Source organism: Naegleria lovaniensis (genome assembly GCF_003324165.1).
Source record: "Naegleria lovaniensis strain ATCC 30569 chromosome Unknown tig007, whole genome shotgun sequence".
NCBI lineage: Eukaryota > Heterolobosea > Eutetramitea > Acrasida > Naegleriidae > Naegleria > Naegleria lovaniensis.
The window spans coordinates 345,673-364,270 of NW_025407829.1; the positions used below are offsets into that span (position 1 = coordinate 345,673).

At 34.8% G+C, this 18,598-nt stretch overlaps 9 protein-coding genes across 9 annotated transcripts; 3 read left to right on the plus strand and 6 right to left on the minus strand.

Annotated features, from left to right (window-relative positions):
* Window positions 1–14: 14 nt before the first annotated feature.
* Window positions 15–2,561, minus strand: C9374_013999 (uncharacterized protein; the record flags this gene model as incomplete). The annotated part of the gene is made up of 1 exon (XM_044689939.1): window positions 15–2,561. One exon carries the CDS (start codon window positions 2,559–2,561, stop codon window positions 15–17), a length of 2,547 nt encoding a protein of 848 aa, XP_044553431.1.
* Window positions 2,562–3,055: 494 nt separating this feature from the next.
* Window positions 3,056–3,628, minus strand: C9374_014000 (uncharacterized protein; the record flags this gene model as incomplete). Its single annotated transcript, XM_044689940.1, has 1 exon — window positions 3,056–3,628. One exon carries the CDS (start codon window positions 3,626–3,628, stop codon window positions 3,056–3,058), a length of 573 nt encoding a protein of 190 aa, XP_044553432.1.
* A 273-nt stretch (window positions 3,629–3,901) lies between these two features.
* On the plus strand, window positions 3,902–7,340 carry C9374_014001 (uncharacterized protein; the record flags this gene model as incomplete). The annotated part of the gene is made up of 2 exons (XM_044689941.1): window positions 3,902–4,565; window positions 4,783–7,340. 2 exons carry the CDS (start codon window positions 3,902–3,904, stop codon window positions 7,338–7,340), a joined length of 3,222 nt encoding a protein of 1,073 aa, XP_044553433.1.
* Window positions 7,341–7,471: 131 nt separating this feature from the next.
* Window positions 7,472–8,818, minus strand: C9374_014002 (uncharacterized protein; the record flags this gene model as incomplete). The annotated part of the gene is made up of 2 exons (XM_044689942.1): window positions 7,472–8,531; window positions 8,718–8,818. The coding sequence occupies 2 exons, from the start codon at window positions 8,816–8,818 to the stop codon at window positions 7,472–7,474; spliced, it is 1,161 nt and encodes a 386-aa protein (XP_044553434.1).
* A 325-nt stretch (window positions 8,819–9,143) lies between these two features.
* Window positions 9,144–10,340, plus strand: C9374_014003 (uncharacterized protein; the record flags this gene model as incomplete). Its single annotated transcript, XM_044689943.1, has 1 exon — window positions 9,144–10,340. The coding sequence occupies one exon, from the start codon at window positions 9,144–9,146 to the stop codon at window positions 10,338–10,340; it is 1,197 nt and encodes a 398-aa protein (XP_044553435.1).
* A 109-nt stretch (window positions 10,341–10,449) lies between these two features.
* C9374_014004 (uncharacterized protein) lies at window positions 10,450–12,237 on the plus strand (the record flags this gene model as incomplete). The annotated part of the gene is made up of 1 exon (XM_044689944.1): window positions 10,450–12,237. One exon carries the CDS (start codon window positions 10,450–10,452, stop codon window positions 12,235–12,237), a length of 1,788 nt encoding a protein of 595 aa, XP_044553436.1.
* Window position 12,238: 1 nt separating this feature from the next.
* On the minus strand, window positions 12,239–14,396 carry C9374_014005 (uncharacterized protein; the record flags this gene model as incomplete). The annotated part of the gene is made up of 3 exons (XM_044689945.1): window positions 12,239–13,609; window positions 13,693–13,988; window positions 14,135–14,396. The coding sequence occupies 3 exons, from the start codon at window positions 14,394–14,396 to the stop codon at window positions 12,239–12,241; spliced, it is 1,929 nt and encodes a 642-aa protein (XP_044553437.1).
* A 145-nt stretch (window positions 14,397–14,541) lies between these two features.
* On the minus strand, window positions 14,542–16,743 carry C9374_014006 (uncharacterized protein; the record flags this gene model as incomplete). Its single annotated transcript, XM_044689946.1, has 2 exons — window positions 14,542–15,400; window positions 15,599–16,743. 2 exons carry the CDS (start codon window positions 16,741–16,743, stop codon window positions 14,542–14,544), a joined length of 2,004 nt encoding a protein of 667 aa, XP_044553438.1.
* A 113-nt stretch (window positions 16,744–16,856) lies between these two features.
* C9374_014007 (uncharacterized protein) lies at window positions 16,857–18,405 on the minus strand (the record flags this gene model as incomplete). Its single annotated transcript, XM_044689947.1, has 4 exons — window positions 16,857–17,128; window positions 17,267–17,404; window positions 17,492–17,971; window positions 18,225–18,405. 4 exons carry the CDS (start codon window positions 18,403–18,405, stop codon window positions 16,857–16,859), a joined length of 1,071 nt encoding a protein of 356 aa, XP_044553439.1.
* Window positions 18,406–18,598: the final 193 nt, after the last annotated feature.

Sequence of the window (18,598 nt, forward strand, 5' to 3'; positions counted from 1 at the left end):
GTAATTCATTACTATTATTTTGATTTTTCACTTCTTTCCAATTCAATCTCTAATTGTTCTTCCAAAACTTCAACAATTCTTCCAAAGTCAGGTCTCACATTTGGATCTTCATCCCAACATTGTGTCATAATGTTAACAATTTCTTTTGGAATATGCCCTTCTGTGAAGCGTGGTCCTGTTAGGTCAGGTCGCAGTCCTTCATTGACCACTCGAGAAGATAATTCATAAAATCCCAAACCAGGATATAATTGACCTCTTGTAAATAATTCCCACAAAACAATTCCATAAGAATAAACATCTGCCTTCTCGGTGTACATGCTTCGTTTTAACACTTCAGGAGCACAAGTTTCAGCTGTTCCACAAACTGTCATTTGTTGCTGTGAGTCAAGAATTCGACTCATTCCAAAATCAGCAACTTTCACAGACCAATTCTTATCAACCAATAAATTGGCACTCTTAAAATCTCGATGAACGATTGGAGGGTTATTACTGTGGAGATAGAACATTCCACGAGCAGCATCTAGAGCCAATGAAATTGTTTTTCTAAGAGATAATTTGATTTTCTTATCTTTGAGTATGTGTTGTAAATTTCCTCGTTCACAAAATTCAGTGACCATATACAAGTGTGGCATTTGAACACAAACTCCTAAAAATTGTACCACATTGGGATGTCTCAATTTGGACATTAATTTGGATTCCTTAATAAAATCTTGTATCACTTCTTCACTCTCAACATGATGATTAATCATGAAACGTTTCACAGCAACCATCGCACCCAGCCATCGACCTTTATAAACTTCACTGAATGATCCACTTCCAATTTGTTCATCCAATGTCAATTCCTCTGCTTTGATTGTACTTTTCAATTGATCATATTCAAATAATTTTGGAGTATAGGTATAGGTTGAAGCTGAATCTTGTTGATGTGGTTCAAAATCATCCAATAATTGTTGATTCAATTGAGATGGTGTTTTAAGGTTTCTTCTTTTCACCATGCAATAAGAAATAATTCCAATGACAATCACAACGATAGAAAGAACCAATACACTGATAATTGGAATGGCAATATATAAAAATAACTCAAATGGAGAAGTTGCGGGTGTAGAAATATTTTGAAGAAACGAGGAACACTTTTTGTTTTCACACATCATTACAGCACTCAATGTTTTAAAGTTAGTGGATGATAATGCTGTCATGATTGCAAATGTTCCACTCATGTATAATACATCTTCAAGTTGATTCTTTTTCATTGAAAAATGAGTTTGAGCAGTATTCCAAGTGAGACTTGTAATGATCATGTCATCATCATTCAGTGTGGAGGATGACTGTGAGATGGTCACTTTAAATTCAGAATCCATGACTCGATATGAATTTAAAATAAATTGTAAAATAGCAGCACCTTCTTCTGTAATGGAATAGGATGTCTTGACACACCAATATGTAAAAGTAATGAAAGGATAGTACAATGAAGAGGAAGATGTGGATTGTGCAATTTTCAGACTTTGTGAAAAGATAGATGAGGAAGTGAGTATCTTTGAGTCGTATTTGGAAATGGTGGACTTGACGTTTTCTACATTTGGAGAAATTGAAATACCATTGACAAGCACATTCACTAAAACTACTTTGGATTTTTGAGTACTGGGCATGTTGTCATAGGCATTTAAACTTGTATAACCAAGTGCACCTTCCATGGAATTGACATATCGAATCATTTCTCTATTGGTTGGAATGTCCACCATAATGTTTGTTACATTCAAAACTTGTCTCATATTGAACGTTGGTTTGGACAGTATTTGATACTTGTTTTCAAAGTCCGAATTCACCCTCGCTAAATAATTCAAAACATTGAAACTTGTACCACTCGATCCAGAACGAGACAATACCTTAATTTCAGTAAATGGTAATTGAGAAGCGAGTGATGGATTCTCACTCTTAATTCTCGAATCATTCCAATATCTCACTGTTCCATCATAAATTTGTACCAATGTGTCGAGTGATAAATTAATTTGTGAAATGGTTGTGGTAGAAAATTGTGAATGGACACACCATACCAACACACCAAACATATTTTGCACACAACTCGTGCCATTGATGGGTAGTGGTTGTGAATGATAAACGCCATTTGAAAATACTTGCGGAATATTCACATCACTCATAACCACGTCAGTTGTCATTAATTTTTGAAAAGCATTCATGGAGTCTAATTGTTCATTGTATTCCATTGAATTTGGATGTGAATCATCATTAGTATAAATTGTTTTTAAATTTTGATTTGCAAATGAAGAGAATGTAGAACCTGAGGTGTGTAGAATGACTTTTGCTTGTGTGAATGAAATGAAATGTGAAAAAAGAAAAGAGATGGCAAATGTAAGAATCAATAATCTTGGCAATAGAGTGTGGGTCATGGTTGAGGACCATGTCGTAAAGTCGTAATGATTACGATACCTTCGAAGGTCATGGAGATGAAGGATGATGGTGTCAACAGAACTAAATTTCCGTAATGATGACGATGCTGAAATCCGATCACAAAATGATTGTTCTCGGCCGAGGTTGAGTGTCATGTATGTTGTTCAATGATGATGATGATGCTACAAAAGAGACTTTGTGTTGAGAAAGAGTAGTAATAATCGTTGAGGTGGGGGGAAGAATTTGAAAAACAATGCTATGTTGGTATCGATAGGAAATTGTTTGATTTTTTCCAAGTTGTTGCCTGTCAATGGGTAATTATAATGTTGTTGGAAGAGAGGAGAGATTTTAATCAGTCGTGAGTCCGAGAAAGCAATGTAGAAAGAGGGGCTTTTTTGATTCTCATATATACTTCTTGCAAACACGGAGAGAAGTGCTGATCATGTCATTCATAAAATATGAATATGTTATCGTAACTAAGGGACAACACTCGAATACTTCATCTCTCTACAAAGGCTTCATCGTCTCATTTTTAAAGGTACACGTGTTCTGTCCTAAAGTATAGCTGAGGAATTAACAGCAAGAGAGAAATTGTCGTCCTTAATCATGTGGTGTTTTTATTTTATTTATGAATCAATCCAAATGCACATTAAAATAAAATCCATCTTTTTGTTCTCTTCTTATATTCTAAATATTCATTTCCAAACAACTTTTCAAGACCTTTCTCTTCTCCTGGAATGGTAAATAGATTCAATGCCAAAAACCATGGGACTAGACACAACAATGGCAACCAAGAATTACCACTGCATGATATTCCTAATTGAATCAGCACTCCTGCCATATAAATTGGATTTCTACAATAACTGTAAATACCTGAAGTGACCAATGCACTCACTTTTCCTTTTCCTAATGGATTCGTTGGTGTATTCTTTTTAGTAAATTCATGTTTGGCATTCATATTCATCCATAAACCAGACAAGAGGAAAGATGGACCAACGATACATCTCAAAAAGAAGGGAATGATATGATTGTTATGGAGTGAAAATAGAGAGGAATGATCATCCAATGAATTCCAAATGATCATGAAACGAGAGCCAATCGATGATGGAATGAACAACGATCCAACACCCAATGCCAATGAAGCAAGATAGGTTCGAAAAGGTGAGAAGGGAGAGTATTGAAATTCATTTAAACGGTTGTTTTCATGGGAGGATGTTTGCATTTTGTTTTTGATCTTGTGAAATTTCTGAAATGGGTCACTCCATTTTTGTACAATTTGAAAAAGAGCATTTTAGAAGCGCGTCCAATTTATGGACACCCCGCTTCTAATTCTTAATGGTCCAACAGATCTGGTATGAAACATTGTAAACTATTAGTATTTGAATTGCGATATTAACGCATCCTTTCGAGAATAAGTTAAAGTTCGAGAAAGTATTAAATTTTAACAACACCCATCACATCTGTCACTCGTCATCAATGAAAAAAATTACAAAAAATGTCCTATGATGTATTACCCGGAAACATTCTACTCCCATCTCCCAAAGATTGGGATGAATGTGAAGAAGTCAATCGAAAATATCTTCGTCTCTTAACAGCCAGTGCATTCCGAAAAAAGACAACTGCAACAACCACCAATCCAGAAAATTCCAATCTTCTCGATGAAGCGAATTCTGATGATGAAGATCATGAAAAATCCAATCAACCAACTCTCTCAAAACCAAGTGGTAGTGCTCAACAAATGGAACATCATGATTCCATTGAAGATCCACTTCAACTCATTCAAACCTATGATCCTTCGATGGTTTCTAAATATAATTGGATGGCTGCCACAAGTCAAAATGGAAATGTTTCTGTAGAGAGTGATCAATTCAATCCGAAACTCTTTCTTGCGACCAAACATCATCCATTGAAATATGAAAATTTAGGATTGGCAAAACGAAATTTAAAACAAACTGAAAATGAACTCAAAATGAAAATGATTATTCTCTCTGAAAAGAATATTCATAAATTTACCGAAGCAAAGAATGCCATTGATGCATTGTGTTCGAATCGAGATGCTAAATTTAGAGATGGAAGTGTGAATCGATTGGATCAATCATTGCTCAATGTTCAACAAGATTCTGAACTTTTATTTGGACCTCTCATTCAAAGAAAGAAGGGTAAGTTTGTGTGAAAATTGCTTCACATGATCATCTACATGTATATATAAATATGTATACAACAATATTTGGTATGAATGATCATCTACATGTATATATTTATATGTATATATATACAACAATATTTGCATGAATGTGATCAATCTAAATGTACAATATTGACAATATTGACAACAACAACAACAATAACAATATATAAATTCGAATGTGAAAATAGAATGTGAGGAAATCAAAGAAGTGTTACATTTATTTAAAAAGACTAAATTTGTACTCTATCTTCCAAGTAACATTAAGGAAAATATCAAAAAAGAAGAATATAAGAAGGTTGTACATGATTACAATCGTTCCAAATATTTCAAACAGAAATTTGGTCATTTTGAATTATTTCAACCCATTTTCAAAACCATTGAACAAGATATTTCACAATTAACTGAAATTCTTTTCAAAAAGTTGAGTTTTAACAGCACTGATATTGATACCTTATTGAGTCATATCAATCGAATGTATAAAATGTCTTCAAATTCATTGGAAGAAGATTCTAATAATGGTATTGAATCAACTACTACGAGTGCTACTACTACTTCTGCTGTTACTATTACTACTACCAATAATACTACTACTACTACTAATACTACTAATAATAAGAACATTCTACAAAACACTCTCTCCTCTCCTATGAATTATTCATCTTCCTTCAAATTATTAAATGAATATCAAGAACGTATTATTGGATTTTTAAATAATTTGGAATGTAAACAAGATCCTGCATGGTACTATTTAGAGAAAATGCATTTCTTTATTAAGGACTCTCTTCAACGTTGTTTAGATACCTATGAAAAGAATACTCGAGACATTTCTGATCTCATTGAACAAGAAGAACTTTTTGAAATGACCAATATCTCTTCTAATTATCATCGTAGTAATAGTACTGGAGCTAGTGGTGGCAGTAGCAGCAGCAATAGTATTATGAATGATAATGACTCGACGTCATTGGATTCATTTTCTTCTTATACTTGTTTTTTTAGACAATTACTAGAACGAAAAACTGTGGATTTGGTTGTTGATTTGACCAACATTCTACTCAAAACCATTCCAGATTTTTGGCAACTCTCTCAAAATATTCTCATTGGAAAATATCTTCCAAAGAAGAAGAGAATTCGCAAATTGAAAGAACACGAAAATGATGAAAAGGAAAAACAAATTGTCAATCTCATGAGAGATATTACATTGAAATATTCAGATATTGTAAATACTGCAATTGAAATGGTTGATAATCACTCGGCACATCAAAAATCACTCTGTCAATGTGTGTGTGAAATTATTCGATGCAATGAACAATTAGACAAATTGAAAATACCAAAAAAGTACATTTCACATTTTGATGAATTTACAGATCTCATGACTCGATATATGGTCAATGAAATATGGAATCGAACCATTGGAGAAGTATCAAGATTTCATGTTTTAGAAAAATGGAAACCCATCTCTGAAACTCTTACCATTACTGAATTACCTCTCAAATTTCAAGATTATATCATCAAGACACTTTCCTTATTGAGACCACTCATCTCGAAAGGAAATGTATTTAAACAAGATCTTGTTTCTGAAGTTGAAAAACATTTAATGGAATGTTTGAAAGTATTTGCTGATTGTTATCATGAACTTTCATTCAATGAAGAAGAACTCTCAAGAAAACAATCCATGAGTGGAAAGTATAGATTTTCTGTGCATAATTTTAACAAAATTGAAGAGAGAGATTCTCGTTTACTTCTCACTCTGAGTAATTGTTCACACACCAAGAATGTCATTTTGTATAATATTTTAAGTGCATTTGTGGCAGGATTTAAATTGCATCATCATGAATCTAGTAGATCAAGTGAAAATCAATTAATATTGAATTCAAAATACAAGGTCGACCTAAAAGAAGAATTGACAATTTCCTCCGATGACGAAGACAAGACTCAATCTTCGGAGGATGATGATGAGGAGGATCATGATGACCACGAGAATACTCTCAAGAAGGGTGTCCTCTCTGAAATGGATTTGAGTTTCCGTGTGACGAATAAGGATTTACAAACTCATACCATGACCTTTATGAAACAAGAATCCATTCAAGCAGTCTTTAGTGTCTATGACACTTTGATTGATTTATTGATGAATGATTTTGTAAGAAAGAAATCTCATACATTTATGAAGAGAATTGAAAAGGGTTTAATTTTGAGTGGATATGATTGGAAACGTTCATCAACACCCACCAATGTTCGTTCCTATATCTTGGATTTACTTTTAGAATTATCAATGGTGCATGCCAAGACTGAAAAGATTACTAGTGTAACCATTGGTTCTGAGTTTTACAATACTGGAAGTATTTTCAATGACATGAATAGCTTGAATGTGAGTCGAGAGTTTACTGGAAAAATATTCTCACTTCTTACAGAGAGATTGGCAGAAATATTTCTGTATCATGCCAAATCCATTGAAGAGATGGGAGAAAATGCAGCTCTTCAATTAGACATTGATGTATCCTTCTTGAGAAAGGCTTTGGAGTCCTTTGAAACTTCTCGAACTCGAACTATTTACAAAAAGCTCAACAAACATCTTTCTCATGTGGCAAAATTTTCATCCAGCACTGAACAACTGAAAGCTTCCATCATTCATGACATGGCTGAGAAGACCTACACACAGTTGGACTGTTTCAATATTCATGTTGAGAGTTCTCTTAATTTATTGTCCATTTCAACTTCGTTCAAATTACTCGACTCGACTCATGACTAGGTTCCATCAAAAATTTAAGGAAAATTCAACAACACTGGTGGAAGGAAACCTACCAGAACACAACTACTTTTGAAATCAAGAGACATGACTTTGAAATAAAGAGAGACATGCATTGCTCGTAAAGATGTTTATTATTGTGTCACAACTTCATCAGAACCATGCTTTTTCAAGAAGGTTAAAGACTCATCAACCTTTCCCAACCATACACTTAATTTATCCTTCAGGATGGATACTTGACTCTTATCAAGCACTCTTGGTTGTGCCCAAGATACGTGAATAGTGTGCTTGACACCATCAATCACACCTCGAATCAAATCATATGCCAATGCCTTCAAGAGAAGAGGTTCAACTTCCGATAATGGTTTTCTTGTCACGTTAGCAACTTCTTCAAAGGCAATATTTCTATTATCTGCTGGCTTACTGAACACCAATTCCATGAGACACATTAATTGAACCTTTTCATACAAAAAATCCTTCTTTTCTTTCAAGGAAGGTCTAGAATCAATTTCGTGAGCATAGGTTGAAATTAATTGTTCATAACCTCTAATATCTCCCTTATTGAAAGCCATTAAAAGTTTGTAGAGCCAATCCGCTTGTGATCCATTCAATGATTCAACCACTGGATGTTGTAAAAATTCTCCAAAATTATAAATGCTATCTCCGAGAAGAGATGCAATTCCCAAATCGAATGCAATGGCTTGTTGTTCAACAAAGGAAATATCTTCAATGGGAGTGTAAGCCAAGTACAAGAGTTCATTCTTGTAGAACTCATTAGCATCATCCACGTGTTTCAAGTAATTGGAATAAATCTTATAGTAGGAAGCATTGACAAAGTTATCAACAAAACCCAATGTGTTGATAGTCTCTTTCACTTCAGTCAACAATCTCTTACAGGATGTCAAATCAGATCCCTTTAACCTCCACATGGCCATTTCAGTCTTTAAAATACAAGCAGCTTCACGATCTTGTTTGGAGAGAGAATTGAATACAGTTTCAACAAAAGGATAGCCTTGAGTGCTATTGAGAGGAAGCTTCTTTGAAATCTCTACCACAATTTTACCCAATTTTAAGTGGTTAATCTTTAATTCAAAGGATGAAATAAAGTTTGTATAAAACGATAGTAATTCTTCTCCACCTAATTGATCACTCTTGACAAGTTGAGTCAATTTATCTGCAATGTTGTGCCACATTCTAAATGAGTTTGTAAGAGAAGGTTGATAATGAGTTGATGATGATCATCATCATAGGGTTGGTGATGAAGAATGATCATTGATGGTAAGGATCAATTTCGGAATGGATTAAAAGACAACGATCCAATACAATGACGAAATTAATAATTTGTATACAACCCATGCAATTGTATAAGTTGAAACATACTTGTTTTCATAATCTTGTCTAATATCCTCGACAAGAGAAGCCACTGCCACATGTGTGCCTGCAAAGTGTCTTAAGAAGTTGGATTGCTGACTTGTGCTCATTTTTTGTTTGACTGAAACTATTTTTAATCATCATTCCTTTACACAAAAATTGAAACACAAGCTGGAGAGAAGAAACAAAAATATTTACCGACGACGGGACTCGAACCCACGACCCCAGGATTAGAAGTCCTGTGCTCTATCCAACTGAGCTACGACGGCTTTACATTAAAAAGAGTTGTCTGTTAATATCAATGTACATAGTACAAAACCTTATTTTCTATCTTAATGGCGTCTTCGCTGCCAAATAGCAACAAAACTGAAGTCCTTTACATGAGCTTATTATTATTCTGTATTGCAGTCACAGTTTGATTTTTAGAGATAAAAAATGCACCAAAGGAATATCACGTTAGCCGCGCACGCAGCAACTACAAAGACATCAAACAACAAAATCCAAACTGCCTCGGCACAACCCCTTTCCTATCAGCAAAAGAAGAAATTAAAATTGGCAGTTTTCAGGAGTAAATTTCGTCATCCCTTAGGTTATGAGAGCAAGACAGCAAGTGTAAGAGAGGAGCCTTACACCGAATCCCATCCCCGACCTCTCAATTCTTCATCAAAAACTAGAGCTAGCATTCGATCATCATGCCAGAATCATTCGTCTTTGCCAAGACCCTCCTCACTACCACCAATCGTAAAACACAAGCTTTCCAGTCCGACTCATCAACGGCCTCCAACATCAGAAAAACGAAGAGCTGTCAGCGCCAAACAACAACGGAAAGAATGGGACTCGAGATTTGCCCTCTCTGAGTCTCAAGGTACTTCAACTCAAACTTGTTCAGTACAATCACTCTCCAGGAGAGAAAAGCGAGATATTGATCGGTTATTCGCTCAACAACAAATGGCATATTTGAAAGCCTCAAACATTATTGCTTCCCTTGAAAATCCAGAGTTGAAACTCGAACCAAAACACTCACCACTGGAGTATAACAAGTTGCTTGATAATTCTATCGATGATTGCTTTGACGAGGAAATCATCGATTGGTATGACTTTGATATTGAAAGGTTAACATCCCAATTTATGCACATTCCAGATTTCCCAACTGCAAAATGGTACCTTCGAAAGCTGTGGGATGAATTAGCAATACCTCTTAAATACCAGGGCGAATTTGAAATCGATCATTTCCAAAGTGATAGTATTACCAATAGAACCTTTTTGTTCTCAGAAATTACGACAATAGAATCATTTAGAGACCGATTGCGAGTGGCTTTAATTTGGCTCCATGGAAAGAGTCATTACGAAATTGAAGAAAATGCAAACACTTGGACCACAATTGTTGAAACATTTAGAGAAGATTACCAATATCTTTACAAAACGTCATGCTTTTTATTTAACAACAGAGATTTGTTTTTACTTGTTCAAAATTCCATGCAAAACACTAGTACTGACATGCCAATGACTAACAATGTACATACTTGTCCTTCTATCCATGATGGAAAACCACCATTGACTACCGATCTTAAACCTCTAGCACTTCATTCGAACCCATCAACGAATGCCAACGACCGACGACAAAGTGTATGATTCTCGTTGTGAATGTTACATTTTCCTGTAAACTATATGTGTATGTACCAACAACCTTACTAACCTGTATTATTAACACCATAAAATAATAAAAACGCAAGTCAAAAAAATGAATGAAAGCTCTGGAGGTCTTCAGTCAGAGCACTATCATCATCATGGTTCCTCAACCTCATCATCATCATCACCACCATCTTCACCGCCGTTATCATCAATATTTTCAAAACAACCATCAAGGTTCGAAGATTTCAATCAACCAAGAGCTACCTCCCTCTCTTCCGATCCAACCCATTCATCTCTTCTCACACAAGTCATATTAGACCACGGTCAAACGGATGATTTATTCTCGGAATCGTCACTACCGACTTTTCAGCCAATTTCATTACCACCATCCACTTCACCATCCACTCTGAATGAGTCTGACAATCAATCTTCTCCCAAAAAAAAGACAAATTCAACCAACAAAACAAAAACTCCAAGAAAACCCTATGTTAAACGTGCTTGTGTTAATTGTAAACAAAGTCATGCAGCTTGTGATGATTCAAGACCATGTAAACGATGTATATCCTTGAAATTAGAAGATCAATGTGTGGACGCTGTTCGAAAAAAGTCTACTTCTCAAAAAAGAAAAATCAATTCAAAGGAAAGTGACGAAGAAAATTCAACAACAATATTAAACAAATCCGAAAAGAAGGGAAAGAAAAATAAGAGTATCACTGATCTTCATAGTGAACTTGGTGCGGACAGTAATAATGGACCCAATAATCCTAGTTCATCAACCGAGGATATAACTCGACATGATTCTACTGAAACGATGAATAATCACAACTTGACATCTCAACAACTAGTTGGTCACACTGCATTTCCATTATTACATTTTAACCCTGGTCATGCACCACCTTATTTTGTAATGATCCCAATGATTACAAATTCTGGATCCTCTTGTCATGCACCCACTACGACTACTACTACCATGAAATCAAATATTTCTTTACCTGATACGAATCAACCACCACGACATTCCTCACTCGTCTCTCAACAACCATCATCATCATCATTTCCAATATCATCATCTTCACCATCAACCACCTCATTTTCACCCTTCCCTTTCATTCCTTCCACCACTGCAGCTGTGCCTCCCTTTCCATCACATCAACCATTACTCACATCGTCTTCACTTCAAACTCATGCACTCTCTAGTAATAGTACCACCACTAAAACTAATAGTTCTCAACAACATCGCCATTTTGGCAACAACAAAATGATGACCACATCCAACTCTACTGCACCTCATTCACCCTTAGATTTTCTTTCAGAAAATGGTTCTGAATTGTTAGTTTCACCTGCTCTTTCTACTCCTTCATTCTTTAGTAATCCCTTCCCTTCACATGAAAATGGTAGCAATCAAATGGATCATTTGAATAATAATAATGGTGGTAAAAAATCAAATCCTCCAAATTCTCTCTCCTCTCTGAATAACACTTTCAGTGATGAAGAAGGAGTGGTAGACATTATCACCCAAGAAGCATCCTTGTTAAAATCTCAAATTGCAAAACATGGTGTTCATTTCCAAGATGAAACGTCGAACGGAAATTCAAATCATGGAGATGATCATGAAAATAGTAGAGATAGTGCTGAAAATACTCATATTTCACAAAGTAATTTAGATGATCTTGCATTACTTTCACCGTTCTTAAATGAAAATCAAGAATTAGTGAATTCAGAAACTGAAATTAGAAATTTGGCATCCTCTGCGAGTAAATCCAGATTGGAAGATTTAGTGCTACTGATGTGGAAAAAACAAAACACCCAAACACAAGAAATTCAAGATTTGAAACAATTGGTGACAGAATTAATGTCCATTGTAAAGCAAAGCAAGTTCAATAGAGATTCAAAATAATTTATTTTAAGGTTCTTTTTTCTTGATCCACAAATTGTTGTAGGGCATCCTCTTTTTGTTTGTTCACATTTCTTTCAGCTTTCATTTCAGAAACTCGTTGACGAAGTTGTTGGATCTTTTCATCAATTTCATCACGCTTTCTCTTTGACTTGATTGGTGTGTTTTGCAAAGTGGGCAATTGTGGACGTTCTACCTTGAGATTTTCTGTTGCTTTAGAATCAGTGTTAGCAGGAGTGGCCACTTTGGTGTCAATTTTCGATGGATTCTTTGGAACAGCCATGTTATTTGTTTTCAAAGGACCATTAGATTTTTCATCATTGATATCCTTCATAGCAAATTCCTTCAATACGCTATTTTCATCACTCTTTTTAGGTATCTCTTCTCTAGATTTCTTTGACTCTTTCGCTGTGTCCATGAGCTTGTCAATTAAGGATGTAATTTCTTTCTTTTCAATAGTTTGAGACAACTTTGATTTTTCCTTGTTGTCTTCCTTTCGTGGTGGAGAAGTATTTTCCTCTTTCGTTGGTTCTTCTTTCTTGAGTGATTCAGTTGAGGAAGATTGTAAATTTTCATTCTTCTTGCCGAATGATGTTGTTGCTTCTTGAGAATCTTTTTTAACATTTGGCAAGACCAAATCATCTTCGTCATCATCATCCAAAACGAGTTTCTTCTGTTCTTCTTGCTTGTTCATGAGTGAGGAATTATTTTCAGCAGAATCTTTTTCAACACTCTTTTTGGAAGTATCAGCAGTATTCAACTTGGTCTCAGATTTTTCATCATTGATATCCTTGTTCTTAGTCTCTTTTTGAGAATTGTCATTCTTTTTCTTGACTTGCTTGACAGTATCTGAATTGGTAATATCTAAAACAGAAAGGTCATCATTTTGCTTATTTGAGAGTTGATTCTTTTTCAACGATGTTACATTCTCTTTTTTCACTTCATTAGTAGTACTACTGACAACTTTGGCTTCCTTGTTACTGACAACTTGTTTGTTCACTTCTTCACTAGTTGTTGTAGTAGAAGGAGTATGATTGGATTTGACCATTTTGTTAGTATTCATTGAAGATTGACTCTTATCAGTCTTTGATTTCACATCCTCTTTTAAATTTGTTGAAAGACTCTTATCGGATGACTTGTCCTTATTCATCATATTGGATTGAGAAGATTCTTTGGAACGAGTCGTACTATCACTGCTGCTGCTATTCATATCGGAAAACCAATCCGTATCACTATCATCACCATGTTCATTGGAAGGAGTTTGATCATGGTTGGATCCCTTCCTATTCTCCAATTTGTTCTTGTTTTTAGAATCAGATTTGAATGAAGCATCTTTTTGTGTATTTGAAGGGTTATTATTGTTATTGGTAGATTTCTTCATGTCAACAGCACTCATTGTTGATGGATCCTTCTTGTTCGTTTGTTTCTTCTTGTTTTGCTTCTTTTGTACAACAGGACTTGGTTTCGAGTCTTTTTTAGGAGTATTCGTTGTTGTTGTTGATTTGATTTGGATTTGGATGATTTGTCCAATGGAGAAGAAAATTCATCTTCATCATCATCAACCACAGAAGTGAAAATTGGTTTTTTCAAAATTGGTGGTGGTGGCGGTGTATTATTATTATTGGTTTCTCGTTGTTGTTGTTGTGTATTGGTGGTTGATGGAGGTCTATTATTGGTTTCTCGTTGTTGTTGTTGTTGTTGTTTCACAGGTAATGTGGGTGGTTTCTTGATCACTATACTTTCCGATATTTTCTCTGTTGTCGTTGTAGTTGTCGTCGACGAGTTCATGAAAGTAGTTTCAAGTGTTTTGAATTTCCAGATGATGATGGTGTGATATATAATGTGATGATTCATAATGGAGAGTCAATACGATGATTGATAAACATTCAAGAATTCATACCTAATTCATAACTATTAGTACTACTACTCGTGCTACCACCACTTCCAACACTTCCAACAAACAACAAGGTATAAATCATGTACAAGAATAAAAGAGAACAAATGATAAAACATATTTGACCTCGATAGGAGAGTTTCCGAAAATAACCAAACACTCCCGATCCTCGAGAGGGAGGATAGGTACCAACGTGTGCATGGTTGGCACTTGTATGCATTTTGTTGGTGGTGGTTGTTGTTGGAACAGTCATAGTCGTGGGAAGCATTTTAATTTTTTTCAAGACACACAAGAAACCACTGTCGACAGCTGGGTGACACGTTTCCAAGAACAAGAATACAACAACACGTAAAAGTCGACCAAGTGATATGAACTCTTGTATTATTCTTGTAAACTAACCTGTCATTGAATCATTATTGCATCATTTTCAATCTCTTATTCAATTCATCATTCTTTAACATTTCATTTTGGAATTCTTTCACTGCTCTAAAGTAATTTCGTTGTTTAGAAACCAATTCATTGTACTTGTTCTGTAAATCATCTCTCTTCTTTTCAGTTTCTTTTAATTTTGTATCCATTTGTGTTTTGGTTTGTTTGACTTTCTCAGCTCGATCACTCACTGTATTGATCATCCATGCTTTGTATTTCTTATCTTGAGATTGAACTGCTTTTTGAAAGAAATCAGCAATAGAATTCAATAAGGATAATTCTTGTTCCAAAAATGTACATGTTCCTGAGAGTGTATTGTAACTCACAAAGTATTTCTTGGTTTCATCTAATTTGGTCGATATTTGAGCATATAATTCTGTAAATCTTCTTTCATATTGCGATAACTCAGTTCTAGATGGAATTTCATCAATTTTGGATTGAACAATGGCTAACTCTCTATTTCTCTTTGCAGCTAACTTTCTAATCTTTTTCATCTTTTCAGTGTCATTGGCATAGGCTTGAGATAATTGAACAATTGGATCGTTACTGTCATTAAATGATGATTCTAATTGAGCAATAGAATTTTTGAGTTCTTGTAATTGTAATTGACAATTTGTTTTGAAATCAGCTTCTTGTTTTTTAAATGCTTCATTGAGAGCAATGAGTGTTTCTAATTTAGAGAGAATGGCTTGATCAACATCTTGATTTTGAACTTGATTTTGTAACTCTGTGATTTTGTTTTGAACCTGTTCATTGTATTCCTTAAATTTAGAGAGAGTTTCAGAGACTTTTTCATATTCTTGTTTGACTGCATTGAATTCTTCTTTGGCTTTCATGTAGATGCTGAGAATTGAGTCAAAGAATGCGTAGTAGTAGTAGTAATAGTAGTATTTGATAACATTTGAATACCATTCAAAAGTGGTACGTATTGCGAATGGTCCAATTACAATTGGTTCCGTTTGAAACCAGGTCCATGAAAAAATTCATACGTATAAATCAAAACATAATGAGAGGTCATTTCAAACGAGTAAAATTACATACACTTTTTGATTTTCAATTTGTTTGGTGAGTTGCGCCACTTGTCTCTTGTGCAACATTTGTTCGCTCTGCAAATTCTCTTGTTGTCCCATAAAATCTCTAGTCTTTTCATCATACTCTTCTTTAAGTTTGATAATATCTACAGCTCCCAAATTAATTAAATTAGAGGCACCAGAGGCAGAAATGTTGTTATAAAAGTTTTCATTTTGCTCGACTAATTTTTTCAATTCTTGAATTTTCTTTTCTCTTGCTTCTTCATCTAAATCTAATTCAGCTAAATTTTGGTTATTGAGCTGAGAAGCATCCATAGACTCTGTTCGTGATGCTTGTTTTTGAGCTCTCAATTGTCTTTCTAATTTTGATTTGTCTTCTTTTTCTTGTTGAGATCTTTCAATTTTTTTGAATTCAATTCCATATTCTAATAATACAGTTTGAACATGCCCCCATTCGCTTTTAAGTACATTTCTCTGTTGATGTTTAAATTTTCTCTTTGGATGATAGACACCTCGGATGCTATCCAGATATGGTAATGCTTGATTATATTGTTCCATATCTTGTTGATCTTGTGGTAATTCATATCTTCTAGAGAATTGTAATTCAGAGTATCTTTGAATTCTCTCCTTGTTCTCAACTCTTGATTCAAAAACCTTTTGTACAAGCCATGAAAATACTTTCAATATAAAAGGACAATCTAAACCTTGAATTTGGACAGGAGACAATTCTTGAGGACATCCCATTCTTCTCAAGGCTAACACCACTTTTTCTGATAATTTAATCTTTTTACCAATGTTAGCCTCTTCTTCATAACTCAACATTTCGACATCAGCATCGGCATTGTAGGAATTACTAATACACCAACAGAGACCTCCAAGGATTTTATCAAAAGGTGTAAGAGCTGAAATTCTCACTCTGAAATAACCTGCTGCGAGCAAAATTTGAAGAATTTGTTGATAATCATTGAGATTCTTTTCATTGATCCCTTCAAGATTGGTTGTGGGTACAGCATTGGTTGTTGTAGATGAATCGGAAGAGGAGGTTTGTTGTTGATCCGATGGTGTTTTTACTAATTGTTGATGAAATGAAGAGGATCCTTGGCGAGGAGTGGATGGTGTGCCAGCGCTACCGGTACGAAGGTGAGTGCCAAACATTTTTTTGTGGGAGGAAAAGATTTTTCGAGTTCTTTTGGCCCCAATGCACGCAACTTGACTTGTGCAAGAACAAATTTGATTAATAACAATATTTACATGAAAATATATTGACATCAATGTTCCTCCTCTTCCCTCTCTTGTGCAAGTATTTGTTCATGAATAGAAGTAGGTGGTGGTGGTAGTAGTTGAGAATGATCATTCTTTCGTAATTCAATCACACGATCAACAATTCGTGGAAGAGTCACACCAGATGGTCCTTTCACAAAATGATAATTTGGTAAGGTATTATAATCTGTTTCCTCAATATTGAACTCTATGATATAGGCACCTCGTTTAGCAGCAACAGAAGGTAAACCTGCTGCTGGATATACCTTGGCAGATGTACCTAAATATTATATTAATATTATATATTTAATAATATAGTATTTTCATAACCAAATCATGGACATGAAAATGATCAACATGTCATCCAATATTAAGGATCCTTAATCAATCATCAATTGAATATTCAATGTAAACATACCAATGACTAGCATGACATCTCCTTCACGCATTCTACGAACAGCATCATAGGAACGATTCCATTGATCCACAGGTAATCCTTCCGTGAATAAAACACAATCTGGTCTCAGTGTGCTTTTACATCCTGGATATTGACAGTCTATAGAGTTTGGAAATAGGTTGTCATTGCACACAAGTGTATACGTCAATTTCACAGAGAAAAATGATCAGCCTCGCAATAACTTACTTGGAGATTTGTAAGGTAATTTTTCAATGGGATGAATTTCATGTGGATTGAGTGAGGATGATTCTTCTTCTGAGATTTCAACTGTACTTGTACCACCACCACCAGCATCATTATTACCTTCATGAAGACTCCTCTGAGAATCATTATTTAAATCGCTTTCATGATACTCTTCTGGATGTTCTCTTTTATATTGTTCAAAATCAAAGGGATGACGTTCCGATACACAACAATGTCTTCTCACTGTACCATGTACTTCATAGGTGGTATCAGGATCTGAACCTGCTCTCTGATGTAAACCATCAACATTTTGTGTAATAATTTGTAACGAAGGAAAGACATGTTTTTGAAGTTTAGCCAATGCATAGTGACCTGGATTTGGACGAGCCTGTGCAATAGGTTCATAAAAACGTTTTACATATTGAGTCCAACAAATTTTTGGAGAAATACTCCATCCTAATGGTGTTCCAAAGTATCCTAACACTATTCGATGTTTTAAGAACAGAGGTTCAGTGACATTTGTGCATGATTTTTTCATCATCCATTTTCGTTGGTATTGATATTAGTAATATTATTCATCCATTTTAGTAGAAGAATAGTATTTTCATTGAAAATAATATTTGAAAAGTATGTTGTTCATTGTCAACCCAATCCGATCATCAAATACAGTCAACAATAGCATACAAATTGTAAATCCATTGTCAATAGATATTCGAATGGATATCAAACAACATACCAATCTTTCCGATCAATCCTGTCCATAATCCACTGGATCCTCTGAAGGTTTCTACTCCGCTCTCAGCAGAGGCACCTGCTCCTGTGAATACACATACTCTATGAGCATTGGCAATCATTTGAGCAATTCGTTCGATTGTTTCATCAGAAGCGATTGCTGCAGTATTATTTTGATCGGTCATGGAAGTTGAATGAAATAAATGCAATTTTTTTGTAAGTCTTAGCTCTCTGAAGAAGTAACAAATTGTCATCAAGAAGTAATCGTTCATAAGAATTACTTGAACAGATTCCGCCCTGGAGAAAATTCATCTCAACAAGTCTCTCATGTTCTCATGTGTGTTGCTTGTTGCTGTCAACCTCAATAAAACCATAGAC